General features: G+C 52.9%; 1 protein-coding gene and 1 non-coding gene across 3 annotated transcripts in view; both read left to right on the top strand.

The window, feature by feature from the left end:
• The first annotated feature begins 4457 nt into the window (after positions 1-4457).
• MYO18B (myosin XVIIIB) overlaps positions 4458-25535 on the top strand; it is a 218080-nt gene continuing 197002 nt past the window's right edge. For both annotated transcript variants that reach the window (XM_068563218.1, XM_068563217.1), the window contains exons 1-10: positions 4458-4506; positions 6286-6434; positions 11702-12964; positions 13501-13567; positions 14454-14566; positions 15871-16047; positions 20787-20985; positions 23030-23172; positions 23993-24093; positions 25144-25207. In XM_068563218.1, coding sequence (XP_068419319.1) covers positions 4458-4506; positions 6286-6434; positions 11702-12964; positions 13501-13567; positions 14454-14566; positions 15871-16047; positions 20787-20985; positions 23030-23172; positions 23993-24093; positions 25144-25207 — 2325 coding nt within the window. The remainder of the gene's footprint in view (positions 4507-6285; positions 6435-11701; positions 12965-13500; positions 13568-14453; positions 14567-15870; positions 16048-20786; positions 20986-23029; positions 23173-23992; positions 24094-25143; positions 25208-25535) is intronic.
• Positions 6494-6566, top strand: TRNAA-CGC (transfer RNA alanine (anticodon CGC)). The gene has a single exon. It is a non-coding gene; the product is annotated as a tRNA-Ala (tRNA).

The raw sequence follows: 25535 nt of genomic DNA, 5'->3' as shown, positions 1-25535 counted from the left end.
CCCATGTGCTCTGGACCCCTGGGCCTGCCAGCAGCCCGGTTGAGAACTACCCAGACCATCAGCCAGGATCCCCCCTAGAGCCTTGAAGCTGAGGGCTATTCTTGGGAAGCAGCCACTGACCTGGGCGGGCCTGAGCCAGATGGGAAGTGTTGCGGGGAGGGCAGTGGCCAGGGCAGCAACCTTAGGTCACGCCTATTCATAACCTGGGCTCCTCTGCCCAGGCGTGTAGCAGAGTGAATTCTGGCTGTGAGTCACTTGGGTCCTCTCCAGTGTCTCCTAAGGGGATGAGTGGGGAGGGGGTCTTTTGTCCCCTTCTCTCCCCCAGCCCCTCTCGCCAGAGACCTGGGCTCCTGCTTATTCTCCAGCTTTATTTACCTCTTGTGCCTCTGCAACCTGGAGAGCCCACACTATGGGGCCTTCTTCTTAAGGCAAAGACTTGGCTGTTTTCACTCGAACATGTTTTAAGGGTCTCCCATTGGCACGTGACCTCATCAGAGCTGAAATATCCCTTCTTGGGTCTTCGGATCTTGTGATTTCATCGTTGCCAGGCCCTGCAGGAGCGCTGCAGTGTCAGCCAGCGCTGTGCTGGTCAGTGTATAACGCCCGGCTCTGGGAGCAAAAGCCCTGCTTTGTGGTATTTGCCAGTTTCTGTGGTGTAAACACTCCCTTGGCTGATTTCAAACTATCATGTGACAGCACCCCATGTGGAGTTGGAAATTGGGGGCCACAATGGGCTCTCGCGAGATGATGAGAGTCCCGTGACATCACCTCACGTGGGGGTTGAAAAGCGAAGTCACGGTGGGATCTCGCGAGATGAGGGGAGTGGGGGGTGATATCGCCCATGCGGAGCTGGAAAGAGGGCCACAGTGGGCTCTCGCGAGATGATGGGAGTGGCTTGACCTCGCTCCACGCGGAGTTGGAAAACAAGGGCCGTGGTGTTGTCTGGCGAGATGGGTTCAGCTCAGCGCCACCCCGTGAGGTTTGTCTCATCAGCTTCCAGGATGTAAAGTTGTCTCTGCGTGGGGCAGGGTTTCCGGGAACGCTGCCCGAGCCGTCTTCTTACGGGTAAGTCCCTGAAAGCAGCTCTTTACAGGCCAAGGGGACCTCCGAAAACTCGTGAACCATGGTAACTCTGAGTGTTGAGGATGGGGTTATCTTCCAGGAGGGGGCTGGGAGGGGTCAGTGAGGGATCCTGCTCATAGATAGAAGTGAGGAAAACCGAAGGGGGAAGAAAGAGGCTCCTTCCTCCCCTCTTGACCCCCTTCACTAAGATCTTGCTGTATAGTCGTCCCTCGGTATCCCTCGGGGATTGATTCCAAGAACCCTTCACAGATACCAAAATCCATGAATGCTCAAGTCTCTTATATAAAACGGTGTAATATTTGCATATAACCCAGCACAGCCTCCTTCGTATACTTTAAATCATCTCTAATGCACTGTAAATGCTATGTTAGCAGTTATAAATACAATGTAAATGCTATGTAAAAACAATGTAAATGTAAATACAACGTAAATAGTTGCCAGGGCACAGCAAATTCAAGTTTGATTTTTGGAATTTTCTGGAATTTTTTTTCCCCCAAGTTTTTTCGATTCACGCTTGGTTGAATTCGTAAATGCAGAACCTGAGCATATAGGAGGGCTCTTCATTTTCTGTGTGGGGTGCTTTGTTATTTGCCCATTTTGGATAGTTCTTGTGTGTGTTTGTGCGCGCGTGTGCGCCGTGTTGCCCTCTGCCTCCTTTACCTCACAAGCCGATCGGAGCACCTTCCAGTGTGATTGCAAATGCTTCCCAAATGGGCCTGAGACACTGCAGGCAGGATGGGAAATGACTGCAGCCACTCTGGAAGACGGTTGGGCCAGTTCTTAAAAAGTCAAACATAAAGTTAGCAGACAACCCAGCAGTGCGACCTCCTGTGAATCTCCCTAAGAGAAGTGAAAACACATGGGCACACCAAGGCTTACAGGACTCTTCATAGCAGTATTATTTATCAGGCCCCAAAGTGGAAACAACCCAAATGTCCGTCAGCTGGTGAATGGATAAAGAGGATGTGGTTTATCCATACGGTGGAACGCTGATATACGCAACGATGCAGACAAACCTCAAAAACATTATGCAAAATGAAAGAGGGCACACGTAAAAGAGTGCATTGTCTAGGATTCCATTCATATCAAAAGTCCAGAAAAGGCAATCTATAGAGGTTAGAAAGTAAATTAGTGGTTGCCTGGGGCTGAGGGTGGGAACAGCTAGCGAGGCAAATAGGCATGAAGGGCCTTTTGGGGGTGATGGGATTCTGGTGAGGGTTGCAAAACTATACATTTATTTAAAAAACTGTAAATTTATCAAAAAGCATCAAAGTGTATGCTCACAATGGGTGAAGCTTACGGCTGGCATAGAAATTATACCTCAGAGAAAGCAGTTTTTTATTTTTACTTTAACAATTTAATATTTTATTTTATTATTGACACCTGGATATGAGGCTGACAGGTTCTTTCCACTTTGGGCTTGCTAATTTACATTCCCCCCCTCCAACATTTCTATTTATAGTACGCGAATAAAGGAGACCGGAAAACTCGCTTCAGCAGGCTTGTACAGACACTGGCCTAGAAGGTCTGACCTGGGATGAATAAAGCTGTTTTAAAATGTTTCCTAAGCATCCTTTTCAATGGGTTCATACTATTCTTTTAAGTCCGATGTGCTCTAATTTATGCAACTTCTCTAGTTATCGGAGACTTAGGTTTTTTAGTCATACAAGCAACACAGTGGTGACATTTTCTGGTTGAGGATCACTTCCTCAAATTTGTTTTCCAGAAGAGGGCTTTCTAGGTCAAAAGTTATGTATGTATGTTAAGGCTTTCAAAATGATGCTAAAAATGCTTAGTCTTTTCCCCAAAGCTCTGGGTCAATTAATAATAGTCAAGGTTTCCTACCCTTTCCTCATTTTCACGGTCAAACCGTGGAGCCAACTGCTACCTCACAAAAGAAACACACAGTCTTCTGTGGTTTTAGAAATCAGGAGAGTGGCTGTCCTCAGGGGAATAGTTACTAGAAGCGGGCATGAGGGATGGTCAAGGGGCTGATAATGTTCTATTTTTTGAATTGAGATATGATTTAATACAGTAAAATTTTCAAGCTTAATTGTACAGCTGGATGAATTTTTACACATGCTATACTAGCGTAACCAGCACTCTGTCAACCTAAATAAACTTAGAAGGCAGTAATCCAACAAAAATTTTATTGGGGATTAAAGAACTGTAATTCGGGCACACAGATTTCGGTAGCAACGCAAACAGTGTCCTGCTAGGGAGTAAAATTCAGAGGCTTTTAAAGGCAAAGTGGGGAGGTTTGCATTACAAAGAATTTTAATTGGAGTAGGAGGTCGAAGTTGGTCTTCGATTGACGTGATTGAGCGCTAAGGCTATCACTAGAGGGAAGTAAAAGTTCCTCACTGGGACAAATCTCAGGTGTTCTTGCAGAGTCCTTGGAATCTTTGTGGTTTGGACCAGTTCCAAAGTTCGTGGTTGCACCGGGGGAGGATGTGTGTAAGGTCCCCCTCCTTGATGGCCTAACGGCCCCATTGTAAAACCCCTGACATAAGTGACTCCATTTTATTTCACATTTCACAACTCGCATCAAGATACAGGACATTTCCATTGCCCTAGGAAGTTCCACTCGTGGTGCTCCCACCTCCATCACTATAGATTAGATTAGATTAGATTTGCCTGTTTATTATTTTATTTATAATATTTATGTATTTATATAATATGTTTACAATATTTACTATAATATTCATAAAGAATATTTCAAATTAAATTCAAATGTACTTTTAATAATTTTAATTAAAATTGTTAATTAAGATTAAAATTTAATTTTAATCAATAATATTTTAAATTAAATTCAGTATACTTTAAAATAAAATCATGTTTTTATTTTAAAAGTTTAATAGTTTTAGTTTGGTCAGGGTGCTAGTTATATAGTTGTGTTCTTTATGTGAGAGCCACTGAGCTATACACTTACTAGTATGTACTTTTCTGACTGTGTACATCAAGAGAAAGTTAAAGTGCGGGGTCAGGGGGCAAGGATATCAGGGCACTGTCCACTCCATGGCCAGCAGCTCCCTGCTGACCGCATTCCTCCCAGATGTAAATGACAGTGAGTTGTGCCCAGCTTTGTGGTCTTGGTTCGTGGCATTGGTGGGGGTCACAGATGGGCAGTACCCTTAAGCTAACCTGTCCCTCTCTTCTCTCCCCTCTGTGTCTCCGTGGGTCAGTCTCGTGTCCATCACCTCATGCGCTGCGTGTGTCCGTAAAGCCGTATTCCGTGCTGCCCGGCAGAGAGCTTCATCCCATCCTGTCTCATCTCATCTCATCTCGTCTCACCTCACCTCATCTCATCTCACCTCATCTCACCTCATCTCACCTCATCTCATCTCACCTCACGGTCCTGGCACTGCCTCAGCATGGCCATCTCATCACGCCTTGCCCTGTGGGAGCAGAAGGAAAGTAACGGTCAGGGCTCGGGCTGCAGCCACATGGGCCAACTGGACCCTCCAAGGACAAGTCGTGGCCCAGGCTGCCCCCTCCCACCTGGGGCCACAGGGGGGCAGGGATTCTGACATCCAGAGCCTCCCTGGGGCATGTCCAGTCCCCCTTCGGTCTTCTGCCTCGGTTAGCCATGGCCTCTTCAACCCAGCCAGGCATTAGTGACCATGCCCTTGACTCCTCCCAGGGCTGCCTGGTCTCTGTCTGTTCCGCAGTAGGTGGCGGGGGAACAAGGGTAGACCAGCTGTCCAGTCTCCATCCTCATGGCAGCTCTGATGAGCATGAGGGTTGTGTGGGAGAAGTGTGGGTGGGGAAGCGGGGGGTGAGGGGGCAGAGGCAGGGCTGTTGGCTGCCAGGTTTATGCCATGGGGATGAGTTTCTGCGGTCCCTGCCTTCTGTCACCATGGAGAACTGGCAACGGGCCCTTCTTCCCAGTGATTCTGCTTTTCCCTTTTGTGTTTCTCATAAGATTCCATGAAGGGCCGCCTCTTTCTTTGATGCTTGTTATCTCCTCCTCACCTCATCCCACCCTGTGGACACGATTAAATGAATTGGAGGCTGAAGGGTGGGGTGGTCGAGAAGCTTCTTTCTGGCTGCCTCTGCCCCTCCCAGGCTGATCTGGGTGTAGCATAGAACAATGCTGGAGGGAGTGGAGGTTGACACCTGTGGAGTGTGCCTTTCACTCTCAGGTTTCAGTCCACTAGAGCGTGGTGTAAACGTGAGCCCACTCTCCGTGTGTCTCTGTCTTCTCTCTTCCTAGGCAGAAGTCTGCCTTATCTCCTGGCCTCTGCTTTGTCTCCTGGCCTTTCCTATCTCCTTTAGATTCCCTTTTATCAGCAGGGCTGCAGAGATCAAGTCTTTGCCACCCTCTTGAAGAGGACCTTGATAAGGAGCTTATTTTAAACCAGTGTGTAGCTCTGCCATAAGAAGCGCTGGAGCTTTTTCTCTTTTTTAAACTCACGAGCAGTCACAATGATGCTGGTTAAAGACGCACCCCAGTCGCTCACAGCCAGGCCCAGGTCTCAGCCTCCAAGGTCTCTGTGGCAAGTCTCAGCTGCAATCCAAGTCCAGCTAGCTGGCTTAGACCACATTTCTGGGGTAAAATGCAGGCTTTAAAGCCCAGTATTGGGGAGCCCCTGGCTGTCCAGATTCTGGCTTAAGGACCATCAAGAAGTCCCAGTACTGGGTCAGCGGAGCGGGCTGTAGCCATAGGGCTGGATCCTTATATAAACCATGACTTCCCGCCCTTCCCTCCCTTACCATGCTCCTGGCACAGAAAGTGATTAAAGTGATGAATTAATTGCTTAATCTATTAACTACAAGCTGAGATGGGACAGGAGAGTGTGGATGGTTCCCTGTGATCCATCCCCTTCTGGAAACCTGGAAAAGCTCCTTCTGAAACAGGTCTTCCCAGAGATGGGTCTGTCCCACACCAAGGAAGGGAACCCATGGCCTTGTTCATGCAGATTCGTATTATGAGGAAACTGGGTCCAGGCAGAGATCGCCCCAACTGGAGTAACCTCTGAAGCTCGTGCATTCCATTTTCATTCGCTGTCTCGAGGCTTCCCAGAGCCTCGCCGAGCCTCTCCTGCTTTGCTGTGGCCTCTTGTACGTGAGCTTGGTCGTGTATGTCCTCTTTGGGCGCCTCCCTGGCTCTGTCGCAGATTCTTTAAAGGGCAGTTTGCCTCCACTGGTTCATTCACTGAGCTTTCTCCTTCCTTGCTTCTGCAAAACAGATTCGGGAAGAGGACAGGAGCCCTCCACCATCCTCGCCCCCTCCCCTTTTCTCTGTCATCCCAGGGGGCTTCATTAGGCAACTGGTCCGGGAGACTGAGAAAGAGTCGAAGGAAGCAAGACGGAGGAAACAGGCAGCACTTGCCTCCCCGGAACGAGAGGTAAGTGGCCCCACAGGAAGGGGACCAGGTGACTCTCAGTACCTACCATTCTGGGGACTTCCCTGGTGGTCCGGTGGCTAAGACTCCGCACTCGCACTGCAGGGGGCCCAGGTTCAATCCCTGGTCAGGGAGCTAGATCACATGTGCATGCTGCAACTAAAGATCCCGCGTGCCGCAACGAAGACCTGGCACAGCCTAAATAAATAATTTTTAAAATACCCACCATCCTGTCCTGTGAGCATCCTTTGAGTCACTTGCCAGCCTTTGTTCCTGCAGTCCCCATTTCAGCTCGATCTGTTGAACTCCTACACCTCTGTCAAAACCCAGCTCTAATGGTACGTCTCTGGAAAGCTCTCCCATTGCCTTCCTTTAATTCCCACTCCACCCTCTATGCCTGTCTTAATTGTGGTCAGCATAGTAATTAGTTGATCATGTGACTTATTTGACTAGGCATTCCTTAAGAGCAACAACTCTCTCTCTCATTCGACTCTGTATCTTGAGCAGCTCTCATAGAACTTGACCCATAGTGAATGCTCAAAAATTTTTGTTCACTGAGTGAATGGATGGTAACAGTTGATGTACGAGGGGATCATTCTGCCACTACTTTTGTAAAAAGGGAAATCTAAATATTAACTGAGGATGTATAGATAGTTTGCTTTCATTTAAGCAGAAAAGATGTTCAGTTGGTGTTCTCTGATTATTCCTGTATTGGTTGTTAAAATTCTGAAACCCTTCCATAGCAGGTGGTAAATGCCATGGCCCCAAGTACCCCAAGTGCCCCCCAGCTGCCATGCTCAGCTAGGCCCCTTTCCTGAGTCCCTCAGAGTGGCCACAGCCAATGATTAAAGGCTCACTGCTTGGCACAGGAGGGACCTCAGGGCCCTGCTCCAGCTGGCGTCCCTTCTGACTGGTTGGTGCCCACTTACATGTTCTGAACAGCACTGCTGGATGGAAGCAGTAGGCGGACGAGGTGCAGTCCCTGTGCTTGAAGGACTTGCAGATTGATCCCTGATGGTGTCCAGTGCTGCCTCCCTCCTTTCCCCCGGCTCTTCAGCCAGGGAACTCTGGCAGGATGATGAGCCTGGACACCAGGGAAGCAGGCTTGGGGTGCTTGCACCTTGGGCATATCACAGTGTTAACAGAAAGGGCATCTCCTTGCATCTCTGCTGCGCCCTCTTGACGCTGGGTGGATGCTGCAGCGGTTGGGCTGAGAGATCTGGTGGCCTCAGGGCCTGGAGTTGGCTTGAGCCCAGTGGCCACCCTGGCTTTGCCTCCCATGCCCCTTCAGCTGTTGTTTGCCTGGCACGTCCCCCACGTGCCTGCACCTGTCCAGTCACAGTGACTCTGATGCATCAGCGAAGTCCTCTACAACTGGACGGCAGCAGCTGCTGAAACCCCCCTGCTGAGCCTTTGTGGGGGGGGTGACAGGGAGGGCAGGCTCTGTCCCCACCCGTGGCTGACGCAGGCGTAAGTGGGGGCCAAAGTCCACCCCCACAGACTGCTGTTAGGTCGCGATGCAGTTTTACTGTGTGCCGTTTATCACTTGACAAGATTCACTGTCTTCTCAGGGGCTCATTTGATACCCTGTACAGCAAGGGGGTGGATGGGATTATACCCACTTATCAGAGGTGGAGACTGAGATTCAGAGAGGTCAAGGCACTTGCTCAAGGTCATGAGGCCAGATAGAGGCAGACCAGGGCCGGAGTCTGTGTGTCCTCTGCTCTGGCAAGCTGCCTGGGAAAGGGCCAGTCTGGGGAGTGAGGTGGCTGGTGTGGTGGCCACAGAGGCCTGGGGAGGAAAGGGTTCCAGGAGCCTGCAGGCTGTGCTGGCTTTGCTGTGCACAAGTTGAGAAGCAGAGCTAAGCAGAGGACAGGGATAAGCTGTCACTGCAGGGCATGGATGGAGACTCTGAGTATGATGGACAGGCCTCAGACGACAACAGGTGTCTGAACCATGGGCCAAGATGTTCCCAGGGCTGGAGCAGGGCAGCCTCAGGACATGTTCCTGCGAGGCAGAGAACCCTTGCTGGGTCCTGCCAATTTAATTTTCTTGCCCCGATCACTAAATAACTTTGGCCTCTCTCTCCTCGCCCCAGCACAGCCATTTCATTGGAGCCTCATATGATCCTTGCAGGGAGCCATTAGAATCCATCACCGTTTTGCAGGAGTGGAAAACAAGGCTCTGGGAGGTGACTTGGTTTTCCTAAGGCCACCCAGCCAGTGAGGGACGGGGAGAGACTGGAATAACATAGGGGCCGAAAGAGATCCATATCGAATGTCAGGAGAATTGGGTTCTAGCTCTGGCCCCACCACTCTATGTGTTCCAGGCCAAATCCCATCCCCTCTCTTGGCCTTAGTTTGTTCATCTGTAAAATGGTTGGGCTGTGAGTTTCCTCTCAGCCCCAGTGATTCTAGATGTTCTTCTTCCCCCTTGTACTAAGAAGGCTGCAGATGGGATCTGAGGGTTTTGGTGACTGAGAAAATCTGAAGGAAGAGAGTGCACAGAGTAGAGGGGAGGGAGGTTGGGATGGGTTGTCTTGCTTGGCCCACCCCTGTGTTACTGTCTCCTCTACGGGGGTTTGGTTAAAAATAAGGCCCTGACTCACTGTTCAAAATGGTGTGGACAGTGGTGAGATTTGCCAGCTGCAGCCAATCCCCTTTCAAAGGCGGTGTCCTGCCTGGTCCCAGAAGGTCAGACTGAGCTTCTGGGCTCTGGCGTTCTCAGCCCCGGTGGCATGTTGCAGTCACCTGGGGGGCCACCACCCAGACCAGCTGCATCAGACTCTCTGGGAGTGGAGCCGAAGTGACAGAATTTCTTAAAGCTCCCAGGAGATTCCAGCGAGTCCCAGAAAGACCAGCGAGGCTGTCAGTACTCAACAGTTAAGGGCACTGGCTTCAGACTCAGAGAGGCCTGTGTGACTTTCCATTCTGGGTTTGTCTCTTGGGCCCCCTACATCTCTGTGTTTGCTCCCTTATCTGTAGAATGGGGAGAAGTTCAGAACCTACTTCATTGGGTTCTTTATTAGGTTAAGAAGGATATTGCATTATGGCGATGTAGGGCCCATTGCAAGATCTATAAATGATAGCCATTATTATTATTATTGTCATTTTTACAAAGATGAAGATTGAGACTGTGCTCTGGAGGCATCCATCACCTAAAACAGGAGAGCAACACATATCAGAGCTAGAACGGGATGCAGAATGTGGTCATGGTGCAGATGGTGCACGAACAGACAGGGCTCTGGGACTCTGTGGGTCTATGAGGCAGTTTCTGATTGAGGTCTTCAGGCACACGTTTGTGGAGGAGGGGGCATTTGAGCTGGGTATAGAAATACGAGTAGAATGTGGACGAGTGGAGAGGGCAAGGGCGTTCCGGGCAGCAAGCTCAACGTGAACAAAAGCATGGAAGCTGGGAAGCGTCAGGTGTGGCTGAAGCATGGAGACGAGCAGGGACAGTGAGACCAGGTGGAGGTGGGGCCTCCTCTTCAAGAACTTTGAATGGCAGATGGCTGTGTTGAATGGCTTTCCTGGAGGCTCTGGGCAGCTTCCAGAATCTTTTGATGAGGTTTTTTGTTTTGTTTTGTTTTGTTTTTAAATTATTTATTTATTTTTGGCTGTGTTGGGTCTTCGTTTCTGTGCGAGGGCTTTCTCTAGTTGCGGCAAGCGGGAGCCACTCTTCATCGCGGTGCGCGGGCCTATCACTATCGCGGCCTCTCTTGTTGCGGAGCACAGGCTCCAGACGCGAAGGCTCAGTAATTGTGACTCACGGGCCTAGTTGCTCCGCGGCATGTGGGATCTTCCCAGACCAGGGCTTGAACCCGTGTCCCCTGCATTGGCAGGCAGATTCTCAGCCACTGTGCCACCAGGGAAGCCCTTTTGATGAGGTTTTAAATGACTGGCAGCAAATGGACAGGACATCAGCTCAGCGGCTGTGGCCGTGGCCCAGGTGAGAGAGAGTGGACCTGGGTTTGGGAAAGGAGACTCAGGTGTGAAGCTTTGCAGGTGGAATCAACGCAATCCTGGGACTGTTCTGGATGCGAAAGGATGAGGACCCCAGATGCTCAGGCACAGGTGTGTGGGAGGCTGGTGTGAGCAGGGTCCAAAGTGGCAGAACCCAGACTAGGGCAGATGGTGCAGCCAGGTATCAGGGTAGAACTCCCCCCGTGGTCTCCTTCTGCAGAGGCAGAGGCAAAGCTGTCTCTGTGAGCAGTTCAGGCCACAGCCAGGCTGGTTTAAGGATGGAGGGCAGGGCGGGGCTGACATCACAAGGCAGTAGAAAGACATGGGAGAGGAACAGGCAGGGGAGACCCCTGAGTGTCGGGTACCCAGATGTCTCGGCCAAGCAAAAGTGGAAGACCTCAGGGCAGATCCAGAGCCCTCACCTGGTGTGCAGGTGTGGTCTGGGGACCAGGGTGGCGAAAGTAGCAGCAGATCACTTTGTTCAGTTCTCTGCAATTTCCACATCTCAGCCTACAAAAAATCTGGATGGTCAGGTGGTATCTGCCTTCACTGAGGGAAAACCAAAGCTCAGAGAGGATAGGCGATGTCGTCCAAGGTCACCGAGCTGGAAAGCATCAGAGCCAAGACTAGAACAGGTCCTCTGATGACAGGCTCCATGTCCTTTCCCCATCCCTTCCTGGCCCAGCAGGAAGAATCAGGCATAAATAATAGAACAGTGACAACAGCACCAGTGACAGCAGCCGCAATAGCTCCTGTTACTGAGGACGTACTAGGTGCTGGGCTCAGCTTCCATATGCTACTGGGAAGCCTCACGCCCACCTGGTGAGGTAGGACATTATGCTTCTTATTTTACTGGTAAGGAAACTGACTCAGAGAGGGGAAGTTTTTTTGTGTGTTTTGTTTTGTTTTGGCTGTGCTGCACGGCATGTAGGATCTTAGTTCCCCGACCAGGGATTGAACCTGTGTCCCCTGCAGTGGAAGCGCAGAGTCTTAACCACTGGACCACCAGGGAAGTCCCAAGGGGACGTAATTTATCTAAGGCCACACAGCTAGTGAGTGGCAGAGTTCGGAAGTGAATTTGGGTCTGTTGGGCTCCAAAGTCCACTCTCCTTTCATTATGTCACTTGGCCTTGAGGTTCTGAGCCAAAGCCTAGGGTGTAGGTTGCTGGGGTTTGGCCCATTGCCCGTAGATGCTTGAGGGTCTTTGGATGAATGAATGGCTGGCTGAACAAATGAGTGAATGAATGAGTGAATGACAAAGCTGTCTGGTCAGCAAGCAGCTAAGTATGGTTGTGGTGTCTCTTCTAGACCCCAGAGATTTCCACCAGCCAACCCAACAGTGGTACCAAATCTGGAAGCCAGCACATCTCCCAGGACGACCAGTCGAGCTCTCCTCAGAGCTCAGACATTCTGGGCAAGAAGAGTGAGGGGGCCGGCACCGTGGACCCGGTGCTGATGACCAGTATCAATGGCGAGAAGCCCCAGGAGTCGGGCCCCAGTGTGACACCAGCCAAAAAAAGCCTGCCCTTCAAGAGAGGGATGAGGAGGGGCGATGTGTTGCTGATGGTGGCCAAGCTGGACCCGGACTCAGCCAAGCCAGAGCAGAGGACCCAGCCCCGGGATGGCCCCGCTTGCAAGACCCCAGCCACAGACCCTGGAGGGGAAAGAAAGGGGGAGACCCCAGGGACTCCTTGTGGCCCCCAGGCCAGCACCAAGGATGCAGCTCTGAAGGCTGAGATGACCCAGACTGGGGATCTTGGGAACCCAGGAACTGTGCTACTGACAAAGGGCGAGAAGGATCAAGGCACAGTGGGGAAAGGGGGCGGGGCCCCCCAGACCAAAGGGGCCAAAGGGTGTGAGCCCCAGGGCAGAGAGGGGCTGGGTGAGGGGGGGCAACTGGGGGCAGCGGAGAAAGGGAGAGGGGACCCCCCAAACAAGGGAGCAAAGTGGAATTTCTCCAAGGATGCAGCAGGTGAAGGGAAGTGGGCTGGGGCCCAAGCCCAGGTGAGAAAGTGGGGAGGTTCCCTGGGCAGAAGGAGCAAGTGGGACGGTCCCCAGAGTAAGAAGGACAAAGAAGGTGTGCTCCTAAGTAAGGCAGACAAGACAGACGAACCTCAGACAAAGGTGGAGAAGACGGGCGCGGTGCAGGGGAATGTGGGGGAAGCTCCTGGAGCGATGGAGAAAGCAGGCGAGCCTCAGAGCATGACTGGAAAGGCAGGTGAGCCCCAGGGGAAGATGAAAACGGTGGGACAACCTCAGCGTGAGTCTGGGGAGGCAGGTAAAGCCGGGAGTAAGACAGAGAAGGACTCTAAAGCCCCCAAGGAGGTGGATGCACATGGAGAGACCCCAGTTACAGCTGGGAAGGAGGACCAGCCTGAGAGCAGAGGGCGGAAAGCAAAGGAGGCCTGCGCTAGAGCAGGTGATGGGGCTGGGGCCCTGGAGATGGAGCCGCAAGGACCTGGACAGCCTGCTCTGGAGAACCGTGCAGAAAGGCCTCAGAGGCAGGAGAGCCGAGAGGGGCCAGCCCTGCAGGAGGGGAGCAGAGGAGGCCAGAGCGGAGTCTCAGACCAGGTGAGGGGGCTGCGTCCCCGGGGGCGGGGAGGGGCAGGCCAGAGAAGGAGGGGTGGGAAAGGCCTGCCCCTGGAGGCGGACAAGGCAGGGACAGGAGATGGACCGGGAGTGGAGGGCATGGCCAGCCTAGAGAAGGGAACAGGCACTCCCCCGACCACAAGCGGGGGTCTTGAGGACCCCACAGCACCTGTCCCAGGGTGAGATTCTCCACAGAGTGAGGGAACATCCCAACCATGTGAGGTGTCCTCTGGAGCCTGAGCTTACGTTGTCACACAACAGTTCTTCGTGCTGGGTAAACAGCAGCTTGCTCGAAATGCAGATTCCCGGCCCCCACCTTGGAGCTTACCATTCAGAAAGCTGGGGTGGGGCTGTGGCTTCTGCATTTAAATAAGCACCCTCACCCGCACCGGGAGATTCTGATTTCGCTGGTCCCAGACGCACTGTGAGAAGTGCCCACGTAAGGGGTCTGCCCCTCACACGGGGGTTGGGGGAGGGCAGCGTCATCTTGGTCTAATTTATGTGATCTTTGCCCTCAGGCTCCTGAGGACAGATGGTATGAGGCGGAGAAAGTCTGGCTGGTTCAGAAGGATGGATTTACTCTTGGTAATTAGGGGTGTTAGCACATCTGGGGGCTAAGCCTCTCCCTCTTACGCCCCCTGCTGCTGCCAGCTGTATTTGCCAGGCCCTGATCCCAGTCTGCGGAGCAAAGGGAGGGAAGGGGTAAGGGGCAGCTGGGCCTGGGATGGCGATATGTGGCTTTGGGGTGGGAATAGGTGGATGTCATTTCACTCTTGGCAGCTGGTCTGTTGGGTGCTGTTTTCGAAGGCATTTGTTCCTTGGTAATTAATTAATTTAACTAATTCATTAAAGCAGCAAAAGCATTGTTTGCTTCCTGCAGTGTTGCTCAAGGAACTTGGAGTCTAGTGCAGGTGGGCAAATGGATTTCATCTCAGTGGATTTCATTTCATTTCCTCTTTTGCTGGTGATTTGTGGCTAGTGACCAAACGCTACGGAGAAGTTACTCTGAGTCCCATTCAGAACATGGCTGGGAAGAGTGATTGATTAGTGATGTCTGTCATGGGCCCTGGAGAGAAAAACGGCAGCCTGTATGCCATTATCTGCCGTCCCAGGTCTATATATGCATTGGGTCAGTGCACCCAACCATTTGGGTGCCTGGCATTGTGCCAGCTGCTAAAAGCCCCAAATGAGTCAGACCCAGCCTCTCTCCTCAAAGAGTTTGGGGTCACAATTCAGAACCCTCCCTGTAAATAAGCTCCAAGGGGAGGCAATGCTACCCATTTCTGACATGTCTCAGACCTTGCCAGCTCCTTGGCCTGGCTCAGCAACTCAGAATCAATCTCTCTTCTCCTTTCTTTTCCTCTCCTCCCCACCTGCCCCCGTCTTCTACCCTCCCCTCTTTCCCTGCTCCTCTTTTTCTCTCCCCCCCCCCACCCTCCCCTTCTCTCTCTCCCACTGGGTTGTCTACCAGCAACGGTGCTGAAGCCAGACGAGGGAACAGCCGACCTGCCGGCAGGAAGGGTGCGACTGTGCATTGATGCCGACAAAAGCATCACTGAGGTGGATGAGGACCACGTTCATCGGGTGAGCCCCCCATCCCCCTCCCTGCCTGCTCCGCACCCTCCTTCCCCACCCCTGGGAGAGATTACCCTGTGCTTGACTGCACATAATACTTCGGCTTGATGCCCTGCGGGGGAATTATAGGGACGATCACCATTGAAGTCATTACTCTGCTGGAGGTATATTGTTAAGGGCTCATTACTCTGTCCCATGGTGTCCCCTTTATGAGGACACATTAAGAGATGTGTTTGTCAGGTCCTGGGACTGGGAATTCTTCTGCTTGATCTGAGAAAGTGATTGTTTTCCTTTTTATGGACATTGCAAATCATGCTACAAAGCATGCTTCCTTTTTCACCCTGGCTGCCAGGGAATTCAGAGCCAAATTAGCAGTTTGCCATTGACCATAGCATAGGTTCCAGTGGCCTACCTTTTGGGTATCAACCTTTTGTTTTTTTGGTTGTTTTGCATAATTTTTGCACTACACCATGAATCTATTTGCGGATAAGTCGGAGTCTAATGATAGAAGTAAAAGGTCCTATCCTGATCCTTTTCCACCCCTCACAGCCTACTAATTGAGAAAGAGTTTCTTCCAGGAGTTCCATGTGGGCCTCGTTCATCTTCATCCCTCTTTGCTCCTTCTCTGCCCACCCTGGGGCCTCTACTCCCACCAGTGTTGGGAGTTTGCAGAAGGCCAGTGTCCTCAGAAGAAAAACTGACCCATAAAAGAGCTGAGGGTTGACCCAAACGCCAGAGCATTAGGCCCCCAAAACTCCTTGAAGCTGGAAAGAATGGTAGGAAGGTTTTTAGAGTGGATGCCCTAAGGAGAGGCTGCAGTCGTCCCTTGCTTCTAGAAGGGTTTGGGCATATTTCCAAGCGATCAGTGTACGACGGGCTATCAGAAATGGGGCAGTTAGGGCATTGGCCTCCATCCTCAGTGTCACAGACGCACACGCAGAGCTCCCCGACAAGACCCAGAAGAGGAGGAGACAGCAGAGGACACTTCCTCACTCTAGAGCACCACCCGTCTTTCGTGTTTGAGAGACAGAAGGTGCTTGAGTCTTGCTGTGTCGTCCTGAGAGCATCCCCCCTCCCGGCGCCATGAGCACAGGGAGGAAGGACCATGCGGGGAGGGGGCGGCTGCACAAAGAGCAAAGGAGAAGAGGTGCCCCTGTGTCATTTGTAGGGTTTCCTCACTGTCTCCAGAGTCCTTGTGTTCTGTTCTGGTCTTTGGCACAGAGCTCTCCAGGGACAGGGTCACCAGGGCTGTGTGTGTGTTTGGGCGGGTGCGGGGCCCAGGAGGCCAGAGGACACTGTGTGCTGGTTCACAGGCCAATCCCCCCGAGCTGGACCAGGCCGAGGACCTGGCCTCCCTGGTCAGTGTCAACGAATCCAGTGTGCTGAACACGCTTCTGCACCGCCACCGGGCTTGGCTGCTGCACACCTGCGCTGGGCCCGACCTGATCGTCCTTCAGCCCCAGGGACCCACGGCGCCCTCTGCAGTCAAGGTGAGGGGGACCATGGGGCCGGGGCTGGGGGACTGCACAAGAGGGGTGGGGTGGAGGGGTCCCTTTGCATCTCAGGGGAGAGCAGGGCAGCCAGAGCTCCCTGCAAACATGTCGGTGGGCAGCATCCTGCAGACGTGGATTCTGGGGCACCGTGGGCATTGGGTAGCCTTGGGGACCACACGAACCCCGCTCCTTAGAGGGGAAGGATGAGTAACTGATAGAGCAACAGGAGCGTGAAAGACAGTAATAATAAGAGAGAGCGTATTGACTGGCTATCAGCTGTGTACCAGGCACTGCTGCAAGCACCTTCGTGTGCATCTCCGTCAATTCTCAGGCCCACCTGACAGGACAGGGACCATGACCAGCCCCGTTCCATGGATGAGAAGCTGGGCCAGCTGCCAAACTCATGCCCAGCAGGTGGAGGAGCTGGGATGAAGCCCACGCCGCTGGCCCCTCTGTGCTCTGAACCCCATGCTGGACCCGCGGGAGTCCCAGGCACCCATGTGAACGGGGAAACAGAAGCCTCGGTTCCGCCTTTATTTTTTTTTCCCTGTGGAGTGTAAAATGGCCCGTTTTTTGTTAAGACCACAGTCAGAGCAAAGGAAACCTGTCAGCGCCACCTCTCGGAGAGGTCTGCAGCTACAACCGAGTCATTTGCACCCCATCCCCTCCGTTCACTCAGTAGCTCCTGATTGAGGTATCGATCGAGGGTCCCGTATGCCAGGCTTGGAGGGAGGAGCAGGGAAGAAGATGGGCAGATAAATCTGCCTTCATGGAGCGTCCATCCTCGTGGGGGAAGACAGGCCCAACATGACAAAGAGAAATGTGGCGGAGGAGACAGTAAGCTGGAGGTCAGGAGGAGCAGGGACTGGTCGTGCCAGGTCTCATACGTGGTCATAGGGACTCTGCTTCTACTCTGAGCATGATGGAGATTTTCAGCCGGGCAGTGATGTGGTCTGACGCTGTAAAAGGACCCTCCTGGCTGCTCAGTGGAGGTTAGTTAGAGGCGGACAAAAGTGGAGGCAGGGAGACCCACCGGAGGTCGAAAGTCTTATCTGTGCTCCACTCTGAGGACTTGTTGGTGGGAAGGTTCAACACGCCACAGGTACCTTGGAAAGATGAGGACACCTCTCCAGCCTGGGTGTTTTCATCTGTCAATGGAGGACGAAAAGCTGCATCTTACCCTTTGGCGTCCCGTGGGACAAAGCCATTCCTAGCCCCCGAATGATGCTAAGTCCATTAAAGAGGGGACAGTGGCCCTGCACCCCCTCCCTGGGGCGTCTCTTCTCCTGGACGCCCCCCCCCACCCTTAGGTTGCCCTCCAGGCCCCTCCCCAGCCTGGCTGTTCTGGCCAGGGGCCTGGAAGGGCGACGCTGCACTCTCCCCTCCCTTGCCAGGCAGGCTGTGCTTCTGTTACTGCAGCCCAAGGCCCCCGAGAGCCTGCTCTGGTTCCTTAGGGGCCCCTGGGAGGGGTGTTTGTCACAGGTCTCTCTGCAAGCCCAGTTCTCTCAACCGTGACTGTCCTCGACTGCGGCGTCTGCTACACGGCCTGGGTCAAAGAGCCTAAAAGTGCGGGGATTGGGACCCAACCTGGTAGGAGGAACTTGAGTCCCGTGGTCCCCCTAAGCCCCTGTCACCCTGCGGTGGGCATGGGTCCCCCTCAAGTCACGCTGCCTCCCACACCCACAGCTGCCTTGTCTTTGGCTGAGTCCCCTCTGGTTCCTCAAATGGCCACCAGGTGGGAGCAGAGACCTGCGGTGAGGCTGGGACTGAGGCCTCCTTGAAGATGGGCTAGGAGGGGTCCAGGCAGGGCTGGGGGCCTCTCTCACTGGGGGTCTGGGCCTGCCGGGTGGCTGGGAGCTGGGTGCGTGCCTGGGGGTGCAGGCCTCTTTTGGGGTGAGTGTGCTGTGACTGCGTGGGGTGTAGATGGGCACACCTGTGTGCAGAGGCCTCTGCAGCTGTTGGGTGTGTGTGCCCTTGAGCGTGCCCGTGTGCAAGCATGCAGAGGGGTACCTGTGTGTGACTGCGGGGCCTGGGTCTGCAGAACCCTCCCTGTTCCCCTGCAGGCCTGAGAAGGCTGACGATTGGGATAGCCTGGCCCTTGAACTTTATGTTTCCAAAGCGGGAGGTGGCTCCGAGGCTCAGACCTCAGGACCCCCTGCCCGCTGCGTTCCCTTAGGCTGTGTCTAGCCAGTGTGGCGGCTTGTCCTACTTTGCCAGCTTTGGGGTCCTGCTGAGCCTTTTTTAGTTATTTATTTTTTTAACATCTTTATTGGAGTATAATTGCTTTAGAGTGGTGTGTTAGTTTCTGCTTTATAACAAAGTGAATCAGCTATACATATACATATGTCCCCATATCTCTTCCCTCTTGCATCTCCCTCCCTCCCACGCTCCCTATCCCACCCCTCTAGGTGGTCACAAAGCACCAAGCTGATCTCCCTGTGCTCTGTGGCTGCTTCCCACTAGCTATCTATTTTACGTTTGGTAGTGTATATATGTCCATGCCACTCTCTCACTTTGTCACGTCTTACCCTTCCCCCTCCCCATATCCTCAGGTCCATTCTCTAGTAGGTCTGTGAGCCTTTTGATTTGTGTCAGGATGGGAACTCATTGCTGTTCCTGGGGGCCTCGGGGTAGGAAAGGCCAACAGTGCACTGGGGGTGCTCCTTAGCCCCAGGCTGGGGGTTCGGGGAGGGGGAGGGCCGCCACACCGGAGCTTGTGCCCCTGGTCCTGCCAAGCCACTGGGAGGGTGGATGCTAGCCCACTTGTCACCCGCTTAGCATCCTGGGCTTCCAGGGTCCTCCTCCAGCCAGGCCCGTTTCCCTGCTCCCTTTGGTGCCTTTCTACTGCCCTCACTGCCTCCACCGCCCTCTTCCGTTCTCCCTGAAAACCACGCTAAGCAGACATTTGTCAAGGTCACAGTGACCTCCATGCTGCCAAGCCCAGTGGACAATTCTCCGGCCTCCTCTGACTTGACCCTCAGCAGCACTTCAGGGGCTGGTCCTTCCCTCCTCCTGCCATCACTCCCTTCCGTAGCTCAGGAATTCCGCTCTCCTGGTTTTCCTTCTGTCCCGCTGGCCCTCCCTCTCAGCCTCCTTTGCTGGTCCCTGATCTCTCCAAGTCTGGGTGCCCCATCCCTACACCTCTTCTCTCTCCCTCTTTAAACGCCCACTTCCTTGGTGATCTCATCCAAGCTCATGGCTTTAAAATGACTCCCGTTCAGTATAATTTAATTAGTTGGTTTTTTATCATCTGTCTTCTCCCAAATGAAAGCAAGCTCTACAGGCAGGGCTTTTTTTGTCTTAAGTCAGGTTTATTAAGGTATAATTTACATACAGTTAATGTCACCTTTTTTAGTGTTCACTTCTGTAAGTTTTTGACAAACACGTATAGTTGTGAAACTGTCTCCGCCATCAATTACAGGACAGTTCCCATCACCCCCAAAAGTTCTCCATACCCTTGTGGTCATCCCCTCCCCCATGTCCCGCCCTTGGCAGCCACTAATCTGTTCTTTTGTCCCTTTTCCCTAGTTGTGCCTTTTCTGAAAAGTCATATAAATGGAATTGTACTGCGTGTAACCTTTGGAATCGGCTTCTTCCACTTATCACAATGCACAGCGCATTTGAGATTCACCCATATTGTTGCAGCTGTGAGCCGTTAGTTCTTTTATTCTATTGTATTTTATTGCACAGCTTTGTTTATCTGTTCAGAGGGGGACCAGTTGTCCTGGTTTCCGTGGGAGGGAATGGTTTTTCTGGGACATGGGACTTTCAGTGCTAAAACCAGGGTGGTTGGTTATCTTAGTTCTTTAGTTGAGGGACATTTGGGTTGTTTCTAGTTTGTTGATGATTTTGAATACCTACTCAGTATAACCAGTGACAGAGGGTTTTTTGGTGAACACAAATGTTCATTTCTCTTGGGTAAATACCTAGGAGTGGGATTGCTCAGTTGTATGACGAGTGTACATATCACTGTAAAAGAGGCTGCCAAGCTGTTCTCCAGAGTGGCTGTATTGTGTAGCATTGTGGGAGAATTCCACTTGCTCTGCATCTTAACCAGAACTTGCTAGTGTGTCAGAAAAATTAAAAACAGGTTTTTTAGCCATCTTAATAGGTGTATAATGGTATCTCCTCACGATTGGCAGAGATTTCCTTTATTCGCCTTGAGTGGTGTTGTGCCCCCAGTGCCTGGGTTAGTGCCTGCTATGTAGCAGACACTCGATGAATACTTTTTTTTTTACTGAGTGAATGAATGTATGGATGGATGAATGAATGAAGTCAAAGGGGCTTCGGGTATCTAAATCTGTTATAGCAAATACATAGCACACGTACCGCCAATTCCCCCATGCCCCATTCTGTTTCCATGGCAGACGTCACTCATCAATTGAGCCATTTTATCCACCTGCTTCATTTCAGAGAGGTACGATCCAGTCCTTTGTGTAGCAAGTGAGATGAGCCCCATGAGCTAATGCAGCTCTAGTTCAAGCCTCTCATTGGCTGAAGAAGAGGCCAGGTTCAGAGCAGGGTCCAAGGCTGCCCAAGGACTCACAGCGAGCCAGTGGCAGGACTAGATCTCCAGGCTGGGCTCTCCCCAGAAAAATGCACGACGTCTCTGACAAGGCTGGAGTAGGATGGGAGGCATGGACGTGGATCTGGGCTTGAGGCCGGGTTGGAGCGTTGTGGAGTGCTCCCTGGGCCCCGGCTGGGTGGGAAGGCTGATGCCGGCGATCTTCCTGCAGGTGCCCAGGAGCTGCCGGGATGGCCTATCCGCCCACGTTGGCTCCCTGGCCCAGCGGGCGTACTGGGCTCTGCTGAGCCAGCAGAGGGACCAGAGCATCGTGGCCCTGGGCCGGAGCGGTGCTGGCAAGACCACCTGCTGCGAGCAGGTCCTGGAGCACCTGGTGGGGATGGCAGGCAGTGTGGATGGCAGGGTCTCAGGTACAGTGGTCTCCAGGTGACGTGCAGCTGGGTCGTGGTGGGGGCGGTGGCGTGGGGGAAGGGAAGGGAGAGTCGGAGGGGGTGCTGGGCGGCTCTTTCTTCTATCTGCTCAGCTAGCGTTCACTGAGCACCTAGCTGTGTGCAGACCCTGTGCTGGCTTCTGGGCAGGGCCACCCCTAGTCTGTTGGGTACTTTTGTGTGAATTAGAAGCAGGTATTCCTTGCCTAAGACACTCACTGCCACATGTGGAACAGTCGTCACACATTGACATTGTTAGAACCAAACACTTGACCACCACGTTCTGGGCCATCATCCTAATAAGTATACAGGCCTATGGCTATCTGATATAAATGCTGTGCCCTTAGGTGTGGTGTCCTTGTGCAGCGCACAGCCCACTGGACTGTGCAGAGGACCCGATAAGTAAAAACAAAGACAAGGAGGCACTGACAGCCGGAAGGGAGACTCAGCTGCACATCTGTGCCAGACTCCAATGCTCTGCACCGCTTGCTGGCCGAGCTGGGGAGGGGAGAGGCGGAGGGAGCACAGAGAAGGGGCCGGGGGGCTTCCTTGAGGAAATGATGTTTGAGCTGGGCATTAAAGAAAGAGTGTCAACGTTGTAAATCAACTATACTTCAGTAAAAAATAGTGTCAATTGGTGATAATAATTACAATATTGATGGTGATCGTGGTAAATGCTTGCTGAGGACTTACGCGCCAGGCTCTATTCCAAGCAGGTTAACTTATTTATTATTTAAAACATCCCTATAAGGTAGACATTATTATTATTTGAATTTTATAGATGAGGCCATTAAAACGCAGGGAGGTTAACCAGCTTGCCCAAGGCCACACAGCTCATACATCCTGGCACCGAGATTCAAACACAGACAGTTTGGCTCCAGAGCTGTTACCGCTGGGCCAGTGTTCTCAATGTATTGTTGCCCCTCTGAGGAGCCTTTTTAGTTGTTCTTTCTCCTAATCGTCTCCCACCATGAAAAGTTAATGCCATAGATTCACCATATATTTGTTTATGCAGTGTGTGTGTATGTGTGTATATATATACAGACACACACAGGCATATATATATATATATATATGTGTGTGTGTGTGTGTATCTGTGCTCTATTCTATACGTAAGAAAGGAAAACTGCCCCCATCTTCAAGAATCAGTTTCTGCCCTCTTGGGGGCAGTATTCCCCGTGCTGAGAATATATGGCCCAGGCAGTATTGCTTTTCTAATAATAACAAACAATACTAGCACCACCACATTTGGAGCATGTTCTGAGCACTTTCCATTATTAAATCTTTTAGTCTATGTGGCAACCACATGAGGTAAGTAAGTACTATTATTACCCCCATCTTATAGATGGGGTATCTGAGGCACAGGGAGGTTAATTTATTCGCTCCAAATCAGGTGACTAACAAGGGGGAGAGGCCATATTCAAGCTTGTTTAACCATTGTACTATCTTGCTTCTCCACTGGGGTTATTCCAGTGCTTTATTGATCAACTGTTCTGCACCTGGCCCAGGTTAGAGCCCTGTTAGGAGCTGGGGATACAGCAAGGAGAGGCCCTCCCAGAATGTAGTTCTGCTGAAAGTGTGTGTTGGGGGCGTGGGAGTCAGGCTAGGCTGTATCCAGGTGCCTAGCACATAGTGGGTGCTCGTTAAATAGTTATGTTAAAAAGCCTGGGACTGCAGGGCTTTTTGAGCTGGCTGTGATGGGCGTTCCCCGAGAGCAGGTCCAAGAATGTGAATGCCCTGCCCTCCTCCTAGACTCCACCAGGCCCAGGAGGCCCTAGGGCAGCCCTTGTCACTCAGATCGTACCAATCCTAGGTGTGTGTATCTCCCCTTCTGGGCTCACTCTTGCTCCCCCCGCGCCCCTGCTTGCAGCACAGGGCCAGCCCAGCAGCGGAAGAGGTGTGGCTTAGAGCTGAGTTGGGGGAGTGGAGGGGGCCCTGCTGGGGCCTGGGGCCAGAATGGGGTCCTGTGAGAGGTGGGGGTGGCAGCACCCGGGCCACGGGTGATGCCCTGTCTGTGCCCCACCAGTGGAGAAGATTCGAGCCACCTTCACTGTCCTCCGGGCCTTTGGCTCCGTGTTCACCGGCCACAGCCGCCGTGCCACCCGGTTCTCCATGGTGATGTCACTGGACTTCAACGCCACAGGCCGAGTCACGGCTGCCCAGCTCCAGGTGAGGCCTCTGGGTGGGAGGGAGAGGGGGCTCTATGGGGCTGCAGTAGCCTCAGCCCCCCTCAGCAGGGCCCACGCCTCCAGCTGGGACCCTGGAATGTGTCTAAATGGTCATCGCTCCCCAGGCCAAGGCCAGCTCCTCCCCACCTCGCTCAGTGCCCAGACATCTCCTCCCCGAGCACGCCGGCTCGTCTGTGCCTCGGAGTATCACAGGGATGAAATATTCATGAGTAGATACATTATTCAGCCGCTCATTAGCTGAGTCTTAAAAGCGTAAGCTGAAATTAAACAGGCACTCGCTGGCCTTCTGCGGCAGCCCGTGTGTGACAGGCACATGGCCTGTTTGTTCATCTCTCTGAAATCACCCGGCTCCTCCCCTTCCCCCCGCAAACATTCTGTTTGAACAGAAAACAGGATTAGGTTATTAGAAGGGTTGTTTGTATGTGGAGCTAGGAGAATACCCAGACTCGCTGGTGCACGATAAATCCCTTTCTGTCCCGGCCCTGAAAGTCTACCGTGCATCACCATGTGGGTCGAGTTATTAAGGGCTTCGGTTGCATAAGAGTGTGTTGGAGGGCGGCTCTGGGTTAATTGTTAGTACCCTTGGATTCCTTCATCGGAATGAGCCCGTTGCATTCGTTGATTGCCCGTGTGGACTCTGAATCAGTGAGACAAAGGCCTGGCACGTTTTGATTTGGAGGCGTCCAGCCAAGTTGGGCCCTGAGGTGCTGCCTCGAAGAGTGGGCCTGGGGGTTGGTGGGGGTGTGTGGGCAGCCTAGCGGGGCCTCGTGCTGACCGGCACCTGTCCTCTCCCCTGGCAGACGATGCTGTTGGAGAAGAGCCACGTGGCCCGGCAGCTGGAAGGGGAAGGCAATTTCGAGGTTTTCTCCCAGATGCTAGCCGGATTGGACCTGGATCTCAGGTGAGCAACTGGGCTGAGCAGGGACGGCCGAGGGCAGTGAGACAAAGGGCCTCCGCTCTCCAGGGCCCCAGCCCTGCCTCTGCCCAGAGGTGAGAGGCAGTGGATCCCAGTGGTTAGGAATCTGGCCTCTGATTCCTGCTGCCTGGTACTGCTCCTGGGCTGGGTGAACCTGGCCAGGTGTCACCTGCTCTGAACCTCCGTTTCTTCCTCTGTAAAGTGGAAATAGTACCTTGACTGATCTTACAGGATTAAGTGAGATAATTCACATATGGCTCTTTATACACGCTGGGGGGTGGTGGTGGATGTCTGCTGTGATGGTGACATTTTGGTACAGGTTCTGACAGCAACGTGGGAGGTGGGCAAGGAACAGCAGACCCCAAATCTTCCAGAAGCTCCTAAACTCTGTGAGAGCCTTGGGTGCACCTGAGGTAGCTCAGGGCGAGGAGGCACCAGGTGGAACAGCAGAGAAGCCAGAAGACTCATGTGGGAGGGCCTTCTGGGGGAGGTGGCCCAGGGAGTCATCTCTGCCCCTCGCTGACTCCTGGGAATTCTTGGACATGTGGCTCCCTGTCTGTGAGCCTTGGTTGCCTCATCTGTTGAACGAATGAGTAAGGTTCTATCTAGTGAAGCTCCAGGGAGTGCTAACCCCAGGCGAGGGGTGATAATTTTCAATTTGCCTCTGCGTCCCCCATCATTTGTCTCCTGCCTTCCACCCCCGTCTGAAGGGCAGGCCCAACCTGTCCTGAGCCTCCTGGCTAAGGCCAGAGGGGCACCTTACCCTTTGGAGAGAGGACAGATTAGAGAGGAAACTTCCAGTTTTCAGAGCAGGGTAACTGAGGAGTAAGGAAGCTTCTGGAAGGCCTTCACTTAAGAAGGGCCCATTGAGGGCAGCAAGTGAGGAATATTCGGGAGGCAGGGCCAGGGCCTGAGGCAGACCCCGGGGCCACCTGGGGCACTCTGTGGAGCCCCGTGCCATGATGCCCACCTGCCCTGCCAGGCCACTGGTGTGGGTGGGTCCTCCCTTACTTCTGGTCCCTTCTCTGTTTCCAGGACAGAACTGTACCTGCACCAGCTGGCAGACAGCAGCTCCTTCGGCATGGGCGTGTGGCCTAAGGTAAAGAGGAGGTCCTTCTGGGTGTGAGTGGGTGTCTGTGTCTCCATGGCCAAGATGGGAGGGTCCCCTGTGTGGCTCGTCCCTCTGCCACTGGGGTGAGTAGTTGGCAAGGGCTGGTCACGTGGGGGAGGCAGGGTTGCCTTTACGGGGCCTGGGCTTGTCAGGGAAATGAGTCTTGTGCTAATAAAGGGAACCAGGAGGTGGTTTGTGTAGAGGTAAGGGCGCGGTCTCCGGGACAGGCTGTCTGGGTTCAAACCCCGGCTCTGACACTTACTGGATATGAGACCTCAGGCATGGACCCTAGCCTCTCTGAATGTCTGTGTCCTCT

The sequence above is a fragment of the Eschrichtius robustus genome, chromosome 14 (genome assembly GCF_028021215.1).
Source record: "Eschrichtius robustus isolate mEscRob2 chromosome 14, mEscRob2.pri, whole genome shotgun sequence".
Lineage (NCBI taxonomy): Eukaryota > Metazoa > Chordata > Mammalia > Artiodactyla > Eschrichtiidae > Eschrichtius > Eschrichtius robustus.
Note: the sequence above shows the minus strand (reverse complement) of the source record. Positions and strands in the feature narration are given on the sequence as shown.